This window comes from Dysidea avara, chromosome 3, assembly GCF_963678975.1.
Source record: "Dysidea avara chromosome 3, odDysAvar1.4, whole genome shotgun sequence".
Classification (NCBI taxonomy): Eukaryota; Metazoa; Porifera; class Demospongiae; order Dictyoceratida; family Dysideidae; genus Dysidea; species Dysidea avara.
The window spans coordinates 30226787-30249501 of record NC_089274.1 but is presented as its reverse complement, the minus strand read 5'-3'; the positions used below and the strand labels follow the sequence as shown (position 1 = coordinate 30249501).

At 39.5% G+C, this 22715-nt stretch overlaps 1 protein-coding gene and 3 long non-coding RNA genes across 13 annotated transcripts in view; 2 read left to right on the top strand and 2 right to left on the bottom strand.

Moving 5' to 3' along the window:
• LOC136250672 (rap guanine nucleotide exchange factor 4-like) overlaps positions 1–1917 on the bottom strand; it is a 73068-nt gene extending 71151 nt beyond the window's left edge. For 2 of the 7 annotated variants that reach the window (XR_010698635.1, XM_066042895.1), the window contains exons 1-4: positions 1783–1917; positions 1683–1734; positions 1209–1299; positions 827–918 (exon numbers count right to left, since the gene is read on the bottom strand). Coding sequence is in view for 6 of the 7 variants with exons in the window: in XM_066042895.1 (XP_065898967.1) it covers positions 827–918; positions 1209–1299; positions 1683–1734; positions 1783–1838 (291 nt within the window). In the remaining variant the exon portion in view is untranslated. Of the gene's footprint in view, positions 1–826; positions 919–1208; positions 1300–1682; positions 1735–1782 lie in introns of those variants that run through there. The other 5 variants (XM_066042897.1, XM_066042896.1, XM_066042899.1 and 2 more) reach the window with 5 other exon arrangements.
• A 5155-nt stretch (positions 1918–7072) lies between these two features.
• LOC136250670 (uncharacterized) lies at positions 7073–9297 on the top strand. 2 transcript variants are annotated; one of them, XR_010698633.1, is made up of 9 exons: positions 7073–7785; positions 8037–8113; positions 8167–8396; positions 8441–8552; positions 8605–8699; positions 8760–8812; positions 8862–9009; positions 9059–9106; positions 9161–9283. It is a non-coding gene; the product is annotated as an uncharacterized lncRNA (long non-coding RNA). The 2 variants fall into 2 exon arrangements; XR_010698632.1 differs by having other exon boundaries at positions 7076–7785; positions 9173–9297.
• A 2080-nt stretch (positions 9298–11377) lies between these two features.
• LOC136250671 (uncharacterized) lies at positions 11378–15345 on the bottom strand. The gene is made up of 4 exons (XR_010698634.1): positions 14821–15345; positions 14659–14771; positions 11903–11942; positions 11378–11845 (listed from the first exon to the last, which is right to left on the bottom strand). It is a non-coding gene; the product is annotated as an uncharacterized lncRNA (long non-coding RNA).
• On the top strand, positions 14928–16326 carry LOC136250669 (uncharacterized). 3 transcript variants are annotated; one of them, XR_010698630.1, is made up of 8 exons: positions 14928–15172; positions 15226–15451; positions 15498–15601; positions 15654–15747; positions 15808–15860; positions 15910–16059; positions 16105–16152; positions 16207–16326. It is a non-coding gene; the product is annotated as an uncharacterized lncRNA (long non-coding RNA). The 3 variants fall into 3 exon arrangements; XR_010698631.1 differs by having other exon boundaries at positions 15226–15453; positions 15503–15601; XR_010698628.1 differs by having other exon boundaries at positions 15226–15601.
• Positions 16327–22715: the final 6389 nt, after the last annotated feature.

Here is a 22715-nt window from a genome sequence, read left to right as displayed (position 1 = left end):
AAATACAGCTATAGATACAATGCCAAAAATAAACATGCACACACACACACACAAAGCAAATACTAAGAATTAATATTTAATGCCAATACGACGAATAGTGTCTTCAGTATGACCAATACGTTGGTATGAAATTAAACGGTTATTTACAGTAGCTAGAGGAATATTCTACTGCCTGACCGACTTACTTACTATTGCCTTCAGACAAGTAGAATTGATAACGACTATATGATTTTTCAGTGTTTGACATCGCTTAAGCCTGACAGTCTCTTTTGACATACCGAAGTGCCAACCTAGGAAATATGAAAACCCTGAGACTCTGTCTTGATGTCCAGCTACATCTGCAACACCATAATGGCTCAAGCCACTGTTGGACATCATCAACACCATATTAGAAGGTAGATTTTAATATTAGTAGACAACAGTGGCTCTCGACTACCACAACTACACCCATGATGGCTGAGTTGGTATGAAGTCAGTGTCATAACTAGCCAAATTAAGCCAACCTAAATTTTTGAAACCATACAATTCATTTTTAAAAGAACCATACTTTGATTGAGAATTACCTCATAAAGCCATAGTGGAAAGTACTGCTGATTGTCAAATCCACTATTAAAGCATTTGTAACAACGGAGATACAACCCACAATTTTAATCATTTCTTGAAATATTCTTGAGAAAAAAAGAGCAGCCTTCTTCTAGAGCAGTAGTCCCACACACACCACTAACATGAAATACATCATGAAATTGGACCACCAGCCTTGCTTGGAACACACACACACACACACACGCACGCACACACACACGTCTCTTTAGGAGGTGCAGTGTACCTTCTCAGGACAATCAGAATCGACCAAGCAAACATCTAAAGAGCCAGAAATCACCGCATACCAGTGTGTTCCAACATCACCCTGATGAAACACTTAAAAATTAGGAAATACAGCAGTACAGCATAAATATCAATATGTGTGCTGTGCATGCATTGCATAGTATTACTATCAAACAAATAATACAGTCACAATTTATATGCAAAGTTTGACATACATACATGAGTCATGCACATTGTTGGCATGTAGAAATAAACTAAATAATTATAGTACTGGCGAGGTGCAGCTTAAACAAATGTGACTAAAGACACCACCAGTAATCAGACTTCAAAAAGCAGCTACAAGCTTCAGTATACAGCATGTGACAACACTCTATAACGCTTACATGTAACTTTGCTCGGTAAGCTCTCATATTCTACATAACGACATATGTCCATTAAAACAGGTGATGGGTAACGTTCAAACACTTTCAGCTCCTGTGTATAAAACAAGTGTATTAGAAACTAGGATAATTCTTCTACAGCACTGCAGTTGAATATGTAGCAATACAGCACTTTAGCACTATGATCTAGCAGACATATGCATATCTAACACCTAAACAATCAAATCACTTTGTTTTTAATACTCTGAAATGCGTAATAAACTGACTTCTGACAGTATTAGTAACTATCAGTCTAGGGACCTGCAAAGAGGTCTGTGAAGCAAGGAGTAGCTAAACTGAAGCTAAGTATTGAGCATAGAACCTTTACACCAAACACATGGAAAAAAGAAGCTTGAACCCACCTGAACAAGTTAGTGAGTATAATGTAAATAGACAAATAAAACATTTAGCTAGCTACCATTCACCAATACAGCATACCCTGAATATCACAAACACAGTATCCACATCCTCCTCAGTTCTGTATTCTTGTCTACGCAACAATAAGATATAAACGAATTGAATCTTAACCATTGAAAACCTTTTATCGAGACAACTAATCCATTGTGTACTCATTAGTGCACTAGTAGTCATCATGGTGCCACCGAAGCTATGCTGTAACCCCTCTCTGTAACCGCCACCGGCACTCTCTGTTACTAGGTTACGTACTTTCAGTATTCTTCCGGTCACTGTAACGATTAGTGCATGCGTATTAGGCGCGTATTAGTCACCCTGTGACCTGTGATTGACCAGGGGCGGATCCAGACTTTTAAAAAGGGGGGTTCCACTTTAGAATTGCAACTTCAGCCTAGCTAGCTGTAAGTTGGACTCTTTGGCCTGCTCCACTGCCCTTGCTGATAGAGCACTCAGGCTTTCCCATCCACATTCACTGTGACACTCCAACACATTTAGACGGTATAATTGCAGTAGCAGTAGAGATATTTTCCAGATGTCATCCGTATAGCTGGTCTTGAGCTTGAATTTGCTGCCTAAAAATTGTGCTATTTTCATTGACTAAAATACCACAAGTTTCCAACCTATTTTCAAAACATTTCCTGGGAGGCATGCTCTCAGATGCACCTTAAGTCTGGCTATGCCCTATGCAGTACATTACCACTGAATTGATGAAAATATTTATATTGATGTCGTTATGTTATATTTTCCCACTTCAGCTGTTTTATGGGCTGCATGCTTGTCATTTAGTTATGCAGCACAGAGGCTTGCTTATAGTCACCGCAGTGTTAATTCTTCATGCATGCAATTGTTGCACTTGTCCACTGGAGCCATGCATGCACTTGCTTATTGGTGCTTAGCTACTCATGGCTAAATAAGCAAGTGCATATTTTCCATTAGGCAGGTGTCAGTGGTCTCAACAGCATATTAGCTATACAATTCACCCATGCACTGTTTAGGCCACATAAACTACTAGTTTCTCATCCTCCTGTACTCAAAATACACTGTTAAAAATGAAGTTTGAAGGTTATACCATGGAGTATGACGGTTATCCCTACCTTGTTGGTATAAAACTTCAAAGGTATAACGTTTATACCTTCGTGATGTCCTTATTCCGTTTTCTTCCGTGCATTTACTACGTATTTCAATCTAAAGCGCAGCGCGTAATCTTTATGCGGCACTTGAACCATAGATTATATCAGTGATTCGTTACTATGCTGCCACATGGGTGCTTTGGCGGACCAGTGTCTACTTAATGGATTCAAGCACAGAGAGATACGGTGAAACACCAGTAAATACGAACACCTAAGTGGTTTGTCAGCTGTCCGGGTACCCAGCTGCCCTTGGATCACTGGGAACAGATGTAAGAGGATTAAGAGCGATAGAAATATGATACAACCAGTCCTTTACAATTGTACATTACATTACTCCTGTTGATATGCATCTGTGAAATTTTGTGGCAGCCGCTATAAAATAGGAGTAATATTTTGATTAGGCCCCTATTTGGTGATTATTAGTTTCTCATCCAGCCTTTTTAATTATTATGATGCGGGCGGGAGGGAGGGTATTACCATTATGCCATTATTTATAATATTAACACACTGATGTACAGACCTTGTCCAAATTGTCACTACAAGCATTTCCTTCACCAGCTGATTCTAATTTTCGTGATCACCGACTGTTTTTCGACAGTCAACTGAAAGCCTGCTTTGATGAAGTCGATAGAACACAATTGCAACTGGCACTACAGCAATTTGCTAAGGAAAACAACAGTTCTGGCGATATATAGCGCATGGTAGCGTTCATCAACAAAATATTGTAACAGTTTGGTATCACGTGTTCTTCTGAGCATTCACAGAGTAAATAATGGCTTACCATGCGGTAGCTTAAGAAGGATGTGGGCAGTGGATGAGAAACTAACAATCACCAATAGGGGCCTTAATGTAAAAGTGAGTGGGACAACTATTAAAGCTTTGTATGCATGTACATACACATTGCACAAGGAGGTGCCACAGGGACTAGTCGGCACCGCCTGCTCCTTTGCAAAAAGTGAAATACAGATACTTAATGATTTCTACCACTCAGATTTAGTTGTGTGTATCAATCACGTTTACACACAAATCACCTTGGCAATGCAATGCTTTTGAAGGGTAATCATCTGACATAACTAGCAATTACATACACTGTCTAATTGAATTCCTTTTGAAATTATTTAGTATCTGTATTTCACCAGCTGCAGACCCTTACTTTTGTGAAGGGGTGGATGGCATAAAACTAACTTGCTGCACGGTCTACCAAAGTCGATATACAATCAAGACGAGACTTGAGACTACACAATATTGCTACTAGTAACAATGAGTCAAAATCTCAAGGCATATATGAAGGGTTCAAATGTAGTGTGCAACACAGGCCAGCATGATACTCCCTTGTATATACATGCATGATCGGTTTAAAAGTGAAATAAAGCTAAGCAGTTCAGAGTGACTAGTGCATACTTTTAATTTCTTACACACAATCTTGTATGCAACAGAAAATATCTACTAGGTTACATGAGTTTTGTACTTCCAAGGCAGGGGCAAGTTTCAGGAAACCCCTTTACATAAATTCAAACCACAGGTATACAGAAATCATGGGATCTTTCATGAAACAGGAGCCTTCACCTTGTAAATAGTGTTTGTCATGCAATAGCAATGCTTGTTCTGAAGAGTATTATTTGGTGAGATACTCTAATAAAGCAGTCAGGCAATTATAATACTCTAATATAACAGTCACTTAGCTGCAGAGAAAACTCCTTTCAAAATTACTGTGTACGTCCTGCAAGGTGACATGATAAAAGGGAAGCATTGCTTGTACAAAGTGCAAACAATGTCAAACATTACTAAAGGCATATCTGTTATATTATCTTCCTCACTATCTGCGAAAGCCAATATTTGTGTACTTGTACATATTAATAGTGAACTGTTTATAATTGTTACAGGGTAAATGAGGCATGAATCCCAATGAGCAGCTGGTTACTACCAACTGGATTGAACATAGCTGACTCTAGAGTCTGATCAAAGTTTGTAACTACGTATCAAGCAGTTGTGAAAACTATTCACAAGCAAGGAACTCAACTGAAATATTATTGTATAATTCAATGAACAGCATTACTTGTGATCACAATGTTATAGCATAACTAGTGTTTGTGTTACTTGTACTTAATTTTTTATTTCAATGACCAAGGACTATTTGGTATACTAGCAATACCTTTCGTAAATATAATTCCTAAAGGGAACTAGTGGTTACCTACAAACAACTTGAGAGTTCCACGTGGTGTATGTAAATAATTCATCGTGATGCTGCTTGACAATGTACTGTAATATAACATGTTTGGTCAATTATAGTCTACACATCCATGTTCCTTGCAGATGATAAGCACATACATTATCACAACTTTTGTCCAACCACAAACACATCATGGAGCATTATTATCATCTAGTGACAGTTGGATATTACTTAAATGTTCTCTTCCTTCACAGTTCTTCCCTCAGCCCCTGGCCCAATATATCTTTTATGCTATGATTTCAGTTTCTCAGAATGCCTGTGAATAAGAAAATATACATTTTAATTCAAGAAATATACGAAATAGTCCACATACCTCTCTCAGTGCTATTACATTGGCTGAACATAATTTGACACCAAACAAACAAGAAGGTAAATCATGAAATTTAATGATAAAATAATACTCCTAATGGTGCACTACGGCCAGTCCCATATAATTATATCATACACACTGTAGTTGCTAGATACGGTATAGAGCCGTGCAACAGAAATAAATGCCCGGTTTCACAGGAACTCCTAGCACAGAAACGTGAAGCAAAAGCATTTTAAACTTGAAATCTATGTGGAATATATCAAGAAGACAATATCTCAAGTTGATCCCAAGGAATATGATTTTTGGTCTTGTAAATTATAGTCACCAGTCTTGTGGCTAGGGTAAACACTTTCCTGAAAGTAATAAGTGCCCAGGCCATAATTGACAATACAGTACTTGAAATCAGGACATATACCTTGACACCATTAATGGTTTCATTTGTAGTTGTTTAGACCTCTCAAATTAGGACACTTTGGGTATACTAGCATCACTAACATGCTAGTTTCGTCCCTGATTAGGAACAGTGTATGACACATACTCAACAAATGTTTAGGAAATTACTGGCTCAATTCTACATACTACACACATGCACACACGCAAGTAAAGAAGCAAGGTTGCAAACAATTAGTTCATATGTTCGAACAGTCACATTGCAAATTGTTCAATTACATGCAGAAAGTAATCTGAAATCGACTGTACATGATCACAAAACACTAATACAGTGGAACCTTGATTATCCGAACACCGATTATCCGAACTCTCGATTATCCGAACACCAAATTGACTGCTCAATTAGGTATTTTGTCAAAAAGTGTATGCTTCATTAGAGTAGTTGAGCAAAGCTAAGTATATAAATGTATGTACCACTCTGCGTGGGCAGTTCAAAGGCACCGCCAGTGCCATAATTTGTATATTGCATTGCTGCAGACCGCAGCGAGTGCATTATAACTTATAACGCACTAGTTGCGGTTTTTTAGACCACAACGAGTGCATTATAAGTTATAATGCACCGACCGCAGTGCAATATGTGACCGGATTTCACAAAACCAGGCTTCCACACACACAAAATCAAACTTACGATTTTACCAGAAATGGATTGCTGGTCTAATACACTATCATATTTCACACTGTACTTCCTTCAGCACTGACAAGTCTGGTTTCTGTAGCAGCTTTCTTCCGACCCTGTCAAAGCCACGAGTGCGAGATTGGCACCATTAAATGGCCATAGCTTTGTGATAATGGTGTGTAGTGAGCTGGGACTTCACAGAGAGCTCGCCAATAGTGTTCTCAGTCAATTTGGAGTAATTTGAGGGCCATGGAGAGCCCAAACTTGGCCTCTGGATTCCAATCGTCTTCTTACTCCATTTTATACCCGTAAATTAAGACCACCGTCCACCCCCACCCTCCCACCCTATTACTACCGTCCACCCCCACCCTCCCACCCTATTACTACCATCTGTGATATTATTACCCGCTCGAAAAAAAGCTGCTCAAAACAGGGCAAATTTTGGGTATCAGAAATGTATACACCCACTCAGTGATAGCTAGTGAACAGATGAACAATTGGTGCAAATTTTGTTTGCACAGCTGTAGGCACTGGGAAGTTATTACACAATGATTCCTTAAAATCGCCATATCTCCTAACAAAGCTTTGTGCGTCGAAGCCTTGTTTTGTCAAATTCAGTCACATATACAGATATTGCACTGGCTGCGGTTTTATGCAGCATAGCACAAGTGCCGGTGGCGAAGACCACTACGACACCTCACCTAATAGGTGGAAGAACACTTCACAGATCACTCGAATTCTTTTATAGCCTGACATGTAAAGGTCGATTGTGGGCCATAACGTCACCAATACGTATAATGTTTACAAGCAGCCAATGGCGATCGAAAAAGCCAACACGGGTGGCCACAACTCTAGTCTACATATATATAAACGTACTTATACACCTTACTAGTCTGGTGCCATCTTATCCCAGATTAAACTGTAGTCCACTTCGACAATGACTCAATAAAACAAATATATTCTAAATAATACTAACCTTTACGTTCGATTGTGGTAACCAGTTTTGTCATGCTACCAGATTCGAGTTTATCCAGTGTGAATAGTAAGAATTAGATTAGTATCGTTTAGTAGTTGGGTTTTGTTTACTTAAAACGTCTATTTAGCTACTTTTTTTCGCTCGAGGGAATCACTATGGCGATTAGTCTGGCGCTTAGTCTATATGGCGATTGAGTGATCACGCTGGCATGTTGAGCACTACATAATGAGAGTCGAACAGCGAATGCAGGTTAGTGATATAACCCATAGCGTACTAGCTTTCAATATCTCAGGTGGCTGCAGTACTGCAGGGAGAACGTCATCGCAACGTCTGGCTTGGTTACCCACAATCGATGTTAGAAACCTGGCCTTTATAAATGCTACAGCTGCCTTGTGAGACTCTCCCCACCTATTAGGTGAGTGGTACATAACAGTTATACAACGTGCACTCGTGTTCTGCCTGTATAAACGCACTTGCCTTCGGGCCTAGCGGCCCTCAGGCTCGTGCGTTTATATCAGGCAGAGCACTCGTGGCCGTTGTATAACTATATAATAAATTCCCAACCGAATGGGTGCCAATATCTAAAATTGCAACATACATACAAAGATACATGCAATGCACATGTTGTATACGTAAACTCTTAATGTACATATGCACAATATATAGAACAGCACATTTGATTCGCAACTGTACACAGCCGTTCGCAACTGACTGAAACAGCTGACCTACTGAAGAATACGAAGGTGACGTTTCTACTAGCAATATTCAACTTGGTGTACAGTAATTTGTAATTTAGATATGGAAAGTGCAGCAAACAGTTTATCTACAGTGCTGTGGAACCCACTGGCTGACGGACTGGCAAGGCGGTGCTAAAGTTGCAGTCTCATGGCTGCTTCAAAATGACTGGTACATCGAATAGTGAAATTTCAGACATTTGAATCTCTTTAATGCCGAGTTTAATGCCTAACTCAGCCAGGTGACGAAGCTACGTATCTAACTTCAGTTTGCCAGCTGTTACAGCAAAGTGTGAGTGTTTACAGTGGATACATGCCATTATGTACCCTTTACAGAACAGCTGACATCATGCCAATCCTACCCACTGAGTGTAGTGTGCATGCTGATATGGTTAAATTCTGCTATGTGCACGGTGGCAGCCAAGTAACCTAGGAGACAGCCTGGCAGGTTAGTTACACATTCCTATTATCAGTTACATACATGCAGGTACACCATGCAGGTATTGTGTCTGGTAATTGATTAATGACTGGCTTGTTGACTGCTTGTTGTAACACCAACATGCTTTTCTGCACTGAGTCTTGACAATTAGCCAAGGTATGGACGTGGTAGATAGTTGAATAAGAATTGCCATCATCTCACATGTTATTATTACAGGTTGTAGTGTGTATGCTCCTGATATTTCATCTCCATCATGTTGTATACAAAATGTAAGTATTACAACAATTGTGATACTAATAATATGACTTGACATTCTAGTGGTGTTGCCTTTTGATAACACTGTGATGGATATTGATTGCCCGGCAGCTATTCCTGTTACTTGAAAATTATAGTAGCATCTGTCTTGCTGTTACCGCCACTACTGTCAGGTGGAATTCCCTGCTGCAGTGCAGATTGACAACAAATTGTAAGCATAGAGTGTACCAGATTGTTATGTAAATATAACGTTTTGGCAGGTTCTGTGGACTGCATATGAAGTGTTGTTAGCTGTTTACAATATTAAGGTATGGTGTATGCTTGAATAAGAAGTGTAACTATATTGCTTGTCAATGCTGCAGATCATGCTGCAGATCATGCTGGTCCTAACATCTCACAAGCACTTCAGAAGTTGGAGTTGACTATTTGAACAACATTTGCAGTATTTAATTTCTGTAATTGAAATACATTAATAATTATTTTAAATACTAAATAACAATTGGGGATAACCTTTATACTAACATAGGGATAACCTTCATCCTACCTATACGGGATAATGGTTATACTATTGAGAGTTGGGATAACTGTTATCCTTAGATTTGGCATGCTATATGTGTCAGCCACTTTATCCCTGTTTTGGGATAACCTTCTAACCAACTGTTTTAACAGTGTAGCAATGCAGGAGGGCAGATTTTTATTTTATTTTTTACTAACTTACTAGATAGCTGAATTAGCTAGCTAAAATGACTCAGAATGCAGTTTTCTTAGACTGTTCTAGCAAGGTACTAACTTTAGAAGGTGCTGAGTAGCTGCATTCAGCCACCACACTGTTAAAAATGAAGTTTGAAGGTTATACCAAGGAGTATGACGGTTATCCCTACCTTGTTGGTATAAAAAAGACTTGGTATGAAGGTTATACCATATGGGATGAAGGTTATCCCTACAAGTTGGTATAAAACGTCACAGGTATAACGTTTATACCTTCGTGATGTCCTTATTCCGTTTTCTTCCGTGCATTTACTACGTATTTCAATCTAAAGCGCAGCGCGTCATCTTTATGCGGCGCTTATTATATGATTCGTTACTATGCTGCCGGATGGGTGCTTTGGCGGACCAGTGTCACGATTTATCTACTTAATGATCTGGAAAGTACAGAGAGATAAGGTGGAACACCAGCAAATACGGGACACCTAAGTGGTTTGTCAGCTGCCCGGGTACCCAGCTGTCCTTGGATCGCCTCGGATCACTGGGCACAGATGTAAGAGGATTAAGAGCAGTAGAAATATGATACAACCGGTCCTTTACAATTGTACATTATATTACTCCTGGCGATATGCATCTGTGAATTTTGTGGCAGCTATAAAATGGAGTAATATTTAGATTAATGTAAAGTGAGTGGGACAACTATTAAAACTTTGCATGCATGTACATACACATTGCATAAGGAGGTGCCACAGGGACTAGTCTGGCACCGCCTGCTCCTTTGCAAAAAGTGAAATACAGATACTAAATGATTCTACCACTCAGATTTGGTAGTGTGTGCCAATCACGTTCACACACAAATCACCTTGGCAACGCAATGCTTTTGAAGGGTAATCATCTGACATAACTAGCAATTATATACACTGTCTAATTGAATTCCTTTTGAGATTATTTAGTATCTGTATTTCACCAGCTGCAGACCCTTACTTTTGTGAAGGGGTGGATGGCACAAGACTAACTTGCTGCATGGTCTACCAAAGTCAATATACAATCAAGACGAGACTTGAGACTACACAATATTGCTACTAGTAACAATGAGTCAAAATCTCAAGGCATACGAAGGGTTCAAATGTAGTGTGCATTACTGTGCAACACAGACCAGCATGATACTCCCTTGCATATACATGTATGATCGCCGGTTTAAAAGTGAAATAAAGCTAAGCAGTTCAGAGTGACTAGTGCATACTTTTAATTTCTTACACACAATCTTGTATGCAACAGAAAATATCTACTAGGTTACATGAGTTTTGTACTTCCAAGGCAGGGGCAAGTTTCAGGAAACCCCTTTACATAAATTCAAACCGCAGATATACAGAAATCATGGGATCTTTCATGAAACAGGAGCCTTTGCCTTGTAAATAGTGTTTGTAGCAATGCTTGTTCTGAAGAATATTGTTTTGGTGAGATACTCTAATAAAGCAGTCAGGTAATTATAATACTCTAATATAACAGTCACTTAGCTGTAGAGAAAACTCTTTTCAAAATTACTGTGTACGTCCTGCAAGGTGACATGATAAAAAAGGAAGCATTGCTTGTACAAAATACAATGTCAAACATTACTAAAGGCATATCATGTTATATTATCTTCCTCACTATCTGCGAAAGCCAATATTTGTGTACTTGTACTTATTAGTAGTGTTGCAGGGTGAACTGTTTATAATTGTTGCAGGATAAATGAGGCATGAATCCCAATGAGCAGCTTGTTACTACCAACTGGATTGAACATTCCTGACTCTAGAGTCTGATCAAAGTTTGTAACTCATCAGCTACGTGTCAAGCAGTTGTGAAAACTATTCACAAGCAAGGAACTCAACTGAAATATTATTGCATAATTCAATGAACAACATTACTTGTGATCACAATGTTATAGCATAACTAGTGTTTGTGTTACTTGTACTTGATTTGAGTTTGTATTTCAACGACCAAGGGCTATTTAGTATACTAGCAATACCTTTTGTAAATACAATTCCTAAAGGGAACTAGTGGTGATCTATATACGAACAACTTGAGAGTTCCACACTTTGTGTATGTAAATAATATGATGCTGCTTGACAATGTACTGTAATACAACATGCATGTTCGGTCAGTTATAGTCTACACATCCATCTGCCTTGCAGATGATAAGCACATACATTATTACAACTTTTGTCCAACCACAGACACATTATGGAGTATTATTATCATCTAGTGACAGTTAGATATTACTTAAATGTTCTCTTCCTTCACAGTTCTTATGCACCCCTCAGCCCCTGGCCCAATATCTTGATTTCAATTTCTCAGAATGCCTGTGAATAAGAAAATATACATTTTAATTCAAGAAATATACAAAATAGTCCACATACCTCTCTCAGTGCTATTACATTGGCTGAACATAATTTGACGCTAAACAAACAAGAAAGTAAATCATGAAATTTAATGATAAAATAATACTCATATTTTTCCTAATGGTGCACTACGGCCAGTCCCATATAATTATATCATACACACAGTAGTTGCTAGATACAGTATAGAGTCGTACAACAGAAATAAATGCCCGGTTTCACAGGAACTCCTAGTACAAAACAGTGCATTTTACAGCATTCCTTTAAACTTGAAATCTATGTGGAATATATCAAGAAGAGAATATCTCAAGTTGATTCCAAGGAATATGATTTTTGGTCTTGTCAATTATAGTCACCAGTCTTGTGGCTAGGGTAAACACTTGCCTGAACATAATAAGTGTCCGGGCTATAATTGACGATACAGTACTTGAAATCAGGAAATGTGCCTTGACACCATTAATGGTTTCATTTGTAGTTGTTTAGACCTCTAAAATTAGGACACTTTGGGTATACTAGCATCACTAAAGTGCTAGTTTCGTCCCTGATTAGGAACAGTGTATGACACATAATCAACAAATGTTTTGTAAATTATTGGCTCAGTTCTACATACTACACACATGCACACACGCGTGCACAGCACATACACACATGGTTGAAACAAGGTCATCTACGTCACATTTTGTCTGGGCTCAGTGGGTCACCTGGGCAGGTAATCCAGATCTGACCCGTTTTATGGACTGACCTGGATTGAGGGCTGGGTAAAATTTCATGAACTTTTTGCCTGTTATGCTCTTCAGTGTTCCCAATGTGCTCAAAAACATTTCTTACAATTATCTTTGAAAGTTTTAATCAGTGAATGCTCAATTAGAGTAATTGACTACAAAGTGACTGTTCTATTAGAGAGTATCAATTTAAGGAGCATTGGACAATGCATTGGAGTGCTCGATTGCAGTTTCCACTGACTGCTCTATTAGAGAGTATAAGTAGTGTTCATAACATCCACCTAATATGCTAGCATTATACTGGTGCAGCACTCCAGCCTATCAGTAGTAAGCCACACACGCACGCACGCACGCACGCACGCACGCACGCACGCACGCACGCACGCACACAGTTTAAGGGTGTTAAAAATGTTGAAATTTAAAGTACCTAAATCATTTTAATTGGAAATGTATTTGGTCACTACAATATATACCTGACCAGCCACAAATCATGAGGAACCAAGTACAAACTGAAATAGTTACTATTCATGAAATCAAAAATCTAGTAAATTTGAGCACTTTCTAAATCTGTCAGTGGCTGGGAACACAGCCCCAGACCTCTGTACCTCACAGCTAAATCTGGAAGCCACTTTGGAAATATCCTGGATACGCCTCTGGAATTGATGAACTTAAAATAAGCAACTATTGTAAATACTTTGTTTGTGGTTACAAATTGCAGCAACACTGTGACAACACTGTCAGAACTGACTCCAGTACACACTCAGGTAGTACTAGCACAGTTGATTTCAGATTGCTTTTGAACAATTCACACACGACTTGCAAACGTGATAATGTGAATGTTTACTTGCAGATTTACATGTACACTCCTGGCATTGTTTGATAGTAAAGGGGTGAGTATCTATTGTGCTATAGTATGTTCACGTTGAGCTGAATCCTGAAAAACAGCTAAAAATTAAAAGTGGATTTTTTCTCAACAGAGTTAACATTTCAGCCTACCAGATGATTATTGGTAACAGCAAAGGTGTCAACAACAGACACATACAGTTTGCCTCCATTATAAGTTCGGGAAAGGGTTGTAATAGACCTTGTACTTATATGGCTTCCCCATAGGAAATGTATTGTGAAAATTTTGATTGGCCGTAAATATTATGTCAAACATTCAAACAACAAGATTTTGAAATGTTTTTAGTGGGTCAAGCAGTACTACCATAGATTATCGAGAGAGGGGATAGAAAACTATCACGTGACTCATTAAAATAATCATCCCTACGCGATTCTTTATCGCTATCTAGTGGAACGAAATGGTTTATAGTACTCTCTGGTAATGCTCACTTGTGTATCTAGGCGTTCCATCCACTGGTCGAGCTTTATTCCCGTGCGCACTCCTCACCTACACCAGCCCACGAGCTTGTGGTACACCTTACCAGCGACGGGAATGGAATTGGATAATTCTTGACAGATGTAACCATTCACTGATGAATGCCATACACCCCGAAATGTATTAAAACTTCGACGAAAGAGTCCTTTGGTTGTTATGATTGAAAGCGGCAAAACATGTTCAACTTCAAAACGATTCATGCCCTTTGAAGTGCGAATTTGTGGCACGGCTTACTCCTCGACAACAATGATTAGGCAACTCTGCTTCAAGTTATGAAGTCGCCTTGTGCTGCTGTAAACCCCGAAGAAAACAACTTTTCTCTACAAGCGTTTATAAGAGAGTTTTAAAAAGGTGTAAATGGAACTGTAGGTGAGGAGTACGCGCGTAAAAATTAGTTTTCTATCCCCTCTCTCTATAATCTATGGTACTACAAATGAGCCAAATTTCAAGATCGTGTGTAATTGCATCCATGAGTTATTAAATGTTTTTGAGGATTCAGCTCAACGTGAACATACTATAGTACTAGTATTTAGTTATACAAGTAAAGGAGCTAGGTTGCAAACAATTAGTTCATATGTTCGAACAATCACATTGTAAATAGTTCAATTGCATGCAGAAAGTAATCCGAAATCGACTGTACATGATCACAAAACACTAATATAGTATTTATGTCTCACTTTTAGTTTTACTGCATTAGTCACAGTAGATTACTAATGGAGTAGGAGAAGAAGTTAAGGAACGGTAGCTTGACTACCCGTATACTCAACTGAACATTTTCGATGATTCTGATCTACAAAAGTACAGGATGAGATAATGCTCTAGAGTATTTATAACCTTACTTTGCTTAGAGTCTCCCGCTGGCAGCATGCAACCACTGATGCAACGAAATAACCGAGGAAATAACCTCATTTTTCCATTTAATACTCACTCCCCGTGACGTCGTAGCGTTTACGTACGTTACTTAACGACGAAAGTTACCGTGGTAACGAACATTACTGAAAATTCCTCTGAAAGTTCGTTCAGTTTGTTCATAAAATAAACTGGTTTTGGCAAAGAAGATATTTGAAAATTTGTGAGTTATTGTGTCTACAAGAACAGGCAGCTTGACTAAGCGGGAGGGTTTTGCAATGCGTTAAACAGGAAGGCCGTTCGCAACTGACTGAAACAGCTGACCTACTGAAGAATACGAAGGTGACGTTTCTACTAGCAATATTCAGCTTGGTGTACAGTTAATTGTAATTTAGATATGGAAAGTGCAGCAAACAGTTTATCTACAGTGCTGTGGAACCACTGGCTGACGGACTGGCAAGACGGTGCTAAAGTTGCAGTCTCGTGGCTGCTTCAAAATGACTGGTACATCGAATAGTGAAATTTCAGACATTTGAATCTCTTTAATGCCGAGTTTAATGCCTAACTCAGCCAGGTGACGAAGCTACGTATCTAACTTCAGTTTGCCAGCTGTTACACAAAGTGTGAGTGTTTACAGTGGATAGCTGCCATTATGTACCCTTTACAGAACAGCTGACATCATGCCAATCCTACCCACTGAGTGTAGTGTGCATGCTTATGTTCTGCTATGTGCACAGTGGCAGCCAAGTAACCTAGGAGACAGCCCGGCAGGTTAGTTACACATTCCTATTATCAGTTACATACATGCAGGTACACCATGCAGGTATTGTGTCTGGTAATTGATTAATGACTGGCTTGTTGACTGCTTGTTGCAACACCAACATGCTTTCTGCACTGAGTCTTGACAATTAGCCAAGGTATGGATGTGGTAGATAGTTGAATAAGAATTGCCGTCATCTCACATGTTATTATTACAGGTTATAGTGTGTATGCTCCTGATATTCCATCTCCATCATGTTGTATACAAAATGTAAGTATTACAGCAATTGTGATACTAATAATACAACTTGACATTCTAGTGGTGTTGCCTTTTGATAACACACTGTGATGGATATTGATTGCCCGGCAGCTATTCCTGTTACCTGAAAATTATAGTAGCATCTGTCTTGCTGTTAATGCCCCTACTGTCAGGTGGAATTCCCTGCTGCAATGCAGATCGATGACAAATTGTAAGCATAGAGTGTACCAGATTGTTATGTATAACGTTTTGGCAGGTTCTGTGGACTGTATATGAAGTGTTGTTAGCTGTTTACAATATTAAGGTATAGTGTATGCTTGAATAAGAACTGTAACTATATTGCTTGCCAATGCTGCAGATCATGTTGGTCCTAACATCTCACGAGCACTTCAGAAGTTGGAGTTGACTATTTGAACAGCATTTAATTTCTGTAATTGAAATACATTAATAATTATTTAAATACTAAATAACAATTGGGGATAACCTTTATCCTACCCATATGGGATAAAGGTCATACTATTGAAAGTTGGGATAACCGTTATCCCTGGATTTGGTATGCTATATGTGTCAGCCACTTTATCCCTGTTTTGGGATAACCTTCCAACCAACTGTTTTAACAGTGCAGTGATGTAAAAAATCCTTATTGAGCTGCAAGGTAGGAAAAATGGCCATGCGGGCAGGATGAGAAACTAATAATTAAGTTTATGTGGCCTTAAGGTTGAATTTTCACCCTGAGAGTGATAAATACAGGAACTTGCTGCCAGCAGAAGTGTTTCAGCACCAACTATCTCTACTTTCAAAGCAAGTCTTAATATTGGAATGATAGACCATGCAGCCTAGTGCCTACTATTGTTGATCCAAACTTCATTTTGTAACCCTGTTTGCATTTTTTAAGACCATCAATATTGATGTAGCTAGTGATAAAAACAAAACAATTACAACACCTTGGTCACATGCATGCAACTGCATATATAAGGCCTATAAGCTATAAAGCAGACTGGCATGGCAAGGAAAATACAAAAAATAATTAATTTGTACAATTAGTTTACAGAGGCGGAGCAAGTAGTTGATATGAGGGGGGGCTGGGCTGACCCAGACTTATTTCTATAGTTTGGTAAGGTGAGACCAAAAAAAAAGGTCACAACCAACTGACAAGAGCTTTCCACCTCACCAGCTACCATTTCTAGCTGATAAACTACATAAAAATCCTTACATAGCTCGTCACACACTGACTACTTTATTAGAGTGACTGCTCTATTAGAGTATCTCGATCTTTATCACGGTTTTCAGCCCCACTCCAAGAAAGATAATTTCGCTGTGATATCATTCTGAGGGGGGACTAAGCCCCCCCTCAGCAGACCAAGGGGGGGCTTCAGCCCCCTAGCCCCCCCTTTCCGCCGCCTATGATTAGTTACATCATAATTCATAGGTTGTGCTCTGATCTCTCTGATGGAAATGTGGAATCACTTTAGGTAGAGTTGTATCCTGGTAGTAAACGTGCTATACTGTTGTGTTTACAGATCACCCTCATGCAGATTATCTCTTTTTTTTTTTGACTATCTTACTATGGAGTGTGAAAAAGCTTTCTCAACATTTGGTTATTTTGGGTGATTTTAATTCTGACCCTATACATTGACCAGTTCTCCACAGGCTAAGCTTTTACGTTCATTTATGAATCAGTTTCATTTAAAAGTCCTACTAGGGTAACAGCTACAACCAGTAGTTCACATCTGGATCTTATTCTTACAAATAGTCCATCTTATTTTCAGGCTACTGCTGCTATTCCTTGTGGCAGTATTATAAGTCTAGTATCCATGGTGGCAGTAGCGATCATCATTTTATTCTCACTCATTTCTGTGCTCGTGGTATCTCTCAATGTTGTGATCATTAGGGATGCGGCAATTATGCCAGCATAATTTCGGGCATAATAGGTATGTTTGTGAATCAGGAATTATGCTAGCATTTTGAGGTGATTAAAAAGCTTTAACAGTAGGAAAATCTGCAGATCGCACAATTCGGTGGGGTCTATTCTAAGGAAAGGAACGGAACGGAATGATGGACTAAACCACGGAACGGAACGCTTTCTCAAATTGAAGTTTGCAGCTTACCATTGCTGAAACTGCCCTTACAAGTTATCAGTGGCACCTCCAGTGGGTGATTCATAGTACATCTTAGTCTGGCGCCGCCCGCCCCTTCGCAAAAGTAAGGGTCTGGAGAAATACAAATACCTAATCATTCAAAAGGAATTCAATTAGACAGCGCACGTAATGCTTGTTACGTCAGATGATTGCACTTCAATTCGAATAAAAGCATTGTGTTGCCAAGGCGATTTCTGTATGAACGTCATTGGCATGCACTAATTGGCTAGCGCCGAATCTGGGCGCTAGAAATGATTTAGTATCTGTATTTCACCAGACCCTTACTTTATGCGAAGGGGCGGGCGGCGCCAGACTAAGTACATCTATGATTAAACATAAGATAAAAAGAATTAAAGGATCGATTGTGGGTTCTTGTTGGTTGTCATTAGTAACGAAGTATTAATTGTGGTTTGTGCTTTCACTCATGGGATGATAGGCCGGTGGGTATACATCATGAGGACCATCCCCAATGTCGGGCCCCTGTTTCAGCCTCTAGAGGATGCCATCCATTTGAAGCTGATCCCTGCCCTCACTGGCCATGGTGCTTGTTCTGCCTTAGAGCGTGATGTGCTCTCTCTACCCTGCCGCCTAGGTGGCTTGGGTATTGTCAATCCTGTAGACATTGCTGATTCTCAGTTTACTGCATCTATCAAAATCACACACTCTCTGAGATCTTTGATTGTTGCTCAGAATCTACTAGCCCCTCTACCCGACGTTAGTTCTATCAAGGCTCAGATTCATCAGGATCGTCGCTCTACTTTGAGGGGGAGGGCTTCTACGATCAAATCTAATCTTTCGTCACAATCCCAAAGAGTTTTAGACCTGAACAGTGAACCGGGTGCTTCTGCCTGGCTGACAGCATTGCCTTTAGCAGAGCAGGGATTCCATCTGATGAAGCAAGAATTTTGGGATGCCTTGCATCTTGGATACGGCTGGAAGCTCCTGAACATACCCAGTCACTGTGTTTGTGGGGTCCCATTTTCTGCGGATCATGCTATGATTTGCAGACATGGAGGCCTCACATTTGTTCGCCACAATGCTTTGCGAAACATCACTGCAGAGTGGCTTTCCAAGACATGTCATGATGTGGCCCTTGAGCCACCTTTACAGCCACTTACTGGGGAGATCATTGCACCTAGGACTGCCAACCGTCAGGATGAGGCTAGGGTAGACATATATGCTAGGGGATTCTGGGGGCAGCGGCAAAGTGCCTTTTTTGACGTAAGGGTGTTTCATCCTAATGCACCGAGCTACTGCAACACCAGTGTCCCCTCTTTGTATCGACGTCATGAGGCACAGAAGAAACGTGAGTATGGTGACCGTGTCAGAGAGGTTGAGCAGGCCTCCTTCACTCCCCTTGTGTTTGCAACCACTGGAGGTATGGGAAGGGAGGCAATAGTTTTCTACCGTCGTTTGGCTGACCATCTATCTCGCCGCGGCTCTACTAGTTACAGTCAGACTCTGGCTTTTATCCGATGCACATTGTCTATTTCTCTACTTCGGTCAGCTACATTGTGGATACGTGGAAGTAGGTCCATCTCGCATCGCTCCTCTGATGCCTCTCCTGAGATGGGCCGCATTGATGAGCACAGGGACTTTTAAACTTTTAGCATTCTGGTCCTTTTTATTCAGTTGTCCAGCACGTGCTTTCTTTGTGCTGGGGGTGGTAGGCAAGGGCAGTCCATCCAGCCCGGGGAAAAAAAAAAATTGTGGGATGAGCTGTATCAGTGATGTTCATCCATGGTTCATCTGCGGATATATCAAGAAGGGCACTTTATGTGAGCTGTTTTGCTTATTTTGACTTTAGAAAACAGTCTAGGCCAGCTTTTCAAGTCATAAGTCAAGTGTACAAATAAAGCAAGCAGGAAGACACTGGTAACAGAAAGAGCCAGCTGAATTAGAACTTGAAGAATTTTGTGCGGTGTGTGAGGAGCACATATTTTGGCAGACCACAAGGAGGCTATATTCTGCAAACATCACTGAAGTGTATGCATGGAGTTATTAAGAGCCGGTGCAGTGGATTAGTGCCATGTTCAATAATGAGCTGATTTTTCTGTTGCACAAATTCAAGGATGTGTCTGACTGCTAGCCTTGAATCAGGCTAAATGCCAAAACTTGCAAGATCAACCAGACCTCAATTATAAGCCTTCTCATGTGAAACCATGCCATAGCCACGAGGCATACTTGATTTGGACCAAGATGTGTGTGTAATTTCAATGTATCTAGTCAGACCTGAAATGGAACACTCACATTAATTACATACCACCTAAGAATCCTAGTCACACGTTTCACTTCAAACACAACAAGTTAAATTTGTTTGTCTATTTTCAAGTGATTCCCAATCCAGCTGGTCCATGAAATTACAGTGGGATCACGTATTTGTTACAGTGCGGGCTGCTCTATGTTGGATCTACTCTAGAGTTGAGATTTCAAGGTAGACTGCCAATGTACTGACACTGTTGTAGCATGTTTAAATGAAGGACAAATGAATACAGTAATACTACTGTAGATTATTTATGTATACAAATTTTTCATAATGAAATTGATTTTGATTTGTACCTCCACTTTGCAACATATTCAAGAACAAGAAGTTACCACCCTTTTAAACTCCAACCACTGTTGTTAATTAACCAAGATCTCACCAGTCTTTGATTTTTCCATCTTCGCTTTGAAACAATAATTATCTAAAGGCTCTAATTCATATTAAGTATTTAAATTTGTAATTCACCTTATTATAGTTGTACTAATTTAATTGATTTGTCTGTATGTTTTCTTCATTTTCCTTTGAAGTTTTACTGTATAGGTAAACAAAGATGTATTTTCTCTCTTATCTTATTTTAGGATTTCTATTGACTAAGAAAAATTTTATTATTTGTATACAGGCTCAAAATTGAGAAAATATAAAGAAAGTGAATTAACATTATACAGTCAGTTTGCTTTTGGATATTTATTAATGTCTCCAACCGCAACAAAAATTTGATGAATCCATGCATCACATCGCTGGTCGTCTGAACATTCTGCAAGTGATACCTCACTCAATCAACCATATATACTATTCGATCTGTTCATTAGACTGAATAAAGTCATGATCACCTAGCCTTTTCTTGTCACCAGTAACTTTCTAGTTAATTTCTCTGTGCATATTATACTCTGAAACTGAAGAAATTGAGTGGTCTTCTGAACTATTTATCTTGTCAAGATCAGCAGAAACAACTGACATCCAATCGGCTACTGTATTGTAGTAACAAAACTTGCCTTGGTCATGCACTAAATGAATTGAAGAGACCTGCTTGATATATCAGGTAGTAGAACAATCACTGCATGAGACAGCTATTATTATTTTATTATTATCCTATTCCATTTTCCTGGAGGCTCTACTGATAAAAAGCAATTTCAGCAATGATAGCGGCTAGCCAACCTGCAAGTTTTGATCCAGAAAGCATTCCATTCTGTAAAATAGACCCCATCCTGGATTTAACTTACTTCTCAGGCTGAGATATCTGGCATTAGTCCACTACTCGGTTAATGAATCATTGTACACACAATAGAGCCTCCTTGAGGTATCTGAATGTTTGCTCCTCACACACTGAACAAAATTCCTTTAGATTGTGCTTAGACTGTGAGCTTGTCACCATACTTGTTTGTTGTAGTGTAGCTACATACTGATTTATGCCGATTAAAAAGTGTGGGCCCCAGACTGTACATTCTAAAGTCAAAGTGAGCAAAAACAACTCACATACTAGCAACAACAAGTGATACATTAAGTTCCCTACTTGATACATCCGAAGATGAACACATTGAGTCAGCTATTCCCACAATTAGTACTTCGTTACTAATGACAACCAACAAGAACCCACAACCGATCCTTAAATTCGTTCTATCTTTCTTGGGGTGCGTTTAAGTACCTGCTGGAAGTGCCACCATAGATACAGTATACCAACAGGGATTGGAAACGGAGACTCGCGCACAAACATATCCGTGTCTCGCATGACGTAAACTTTCATCCGTAACTCAGTAGTAATCAGTGGCGAGTGGAATTGTCCGTAGCTTTATAGGTGAGTTTTGTGATCTTCCCGGATGGAGAGTGGTAGAAAGTTTTTGAAGTAATTTTGCACCATATATAGGGTCCGCAACGTGAAATTTCGACCTCCTAAAATCAACTACCAAACCAACCACAAATGCTAGGCTAGGTATCACTTAGAAAATTCCAGATTGGCGTTATTTTTCATTAACGTCTTGTCGTGCAAATCGACGAATATGCTTACAAATTACGAGATTTTTTGCTATATCTTCAAGGAAATGTCTTTTAAAGCTACAATACGCGCTCTCAACCTTTCTTGCTAACTGTACTCTAAAATCATCAGTGGCTGCAATGTCTGGAGCAATTTCCAGCCGCAGCATCGCGAAAATGAAATTTCAGACTCGAAAAAAGTTTCGATGCCACTGGAGCACACAGTAGCAATGCCAAAGTAACCCTCCCAGGTAAAACTGGTCTGGCATGGGTCCAACTACTTTCACACGAATTACCATCGAATTCCAAAATTGTTTGCCATCTGGCTGAGCTCGACGGCTGTCAAAAATTCATCTAAAATGCCGATTTTATTCACTGACGGGAACTTTTGCTAGCCAGATGTGCTAGTTTACTTCTCAAAAGCTTGCTAAACCCATAGCCCGGAGCTTTCATTCATAGGATTGGTCTGGCAGCTCTTCAAGCGACCTCAAAAACCAC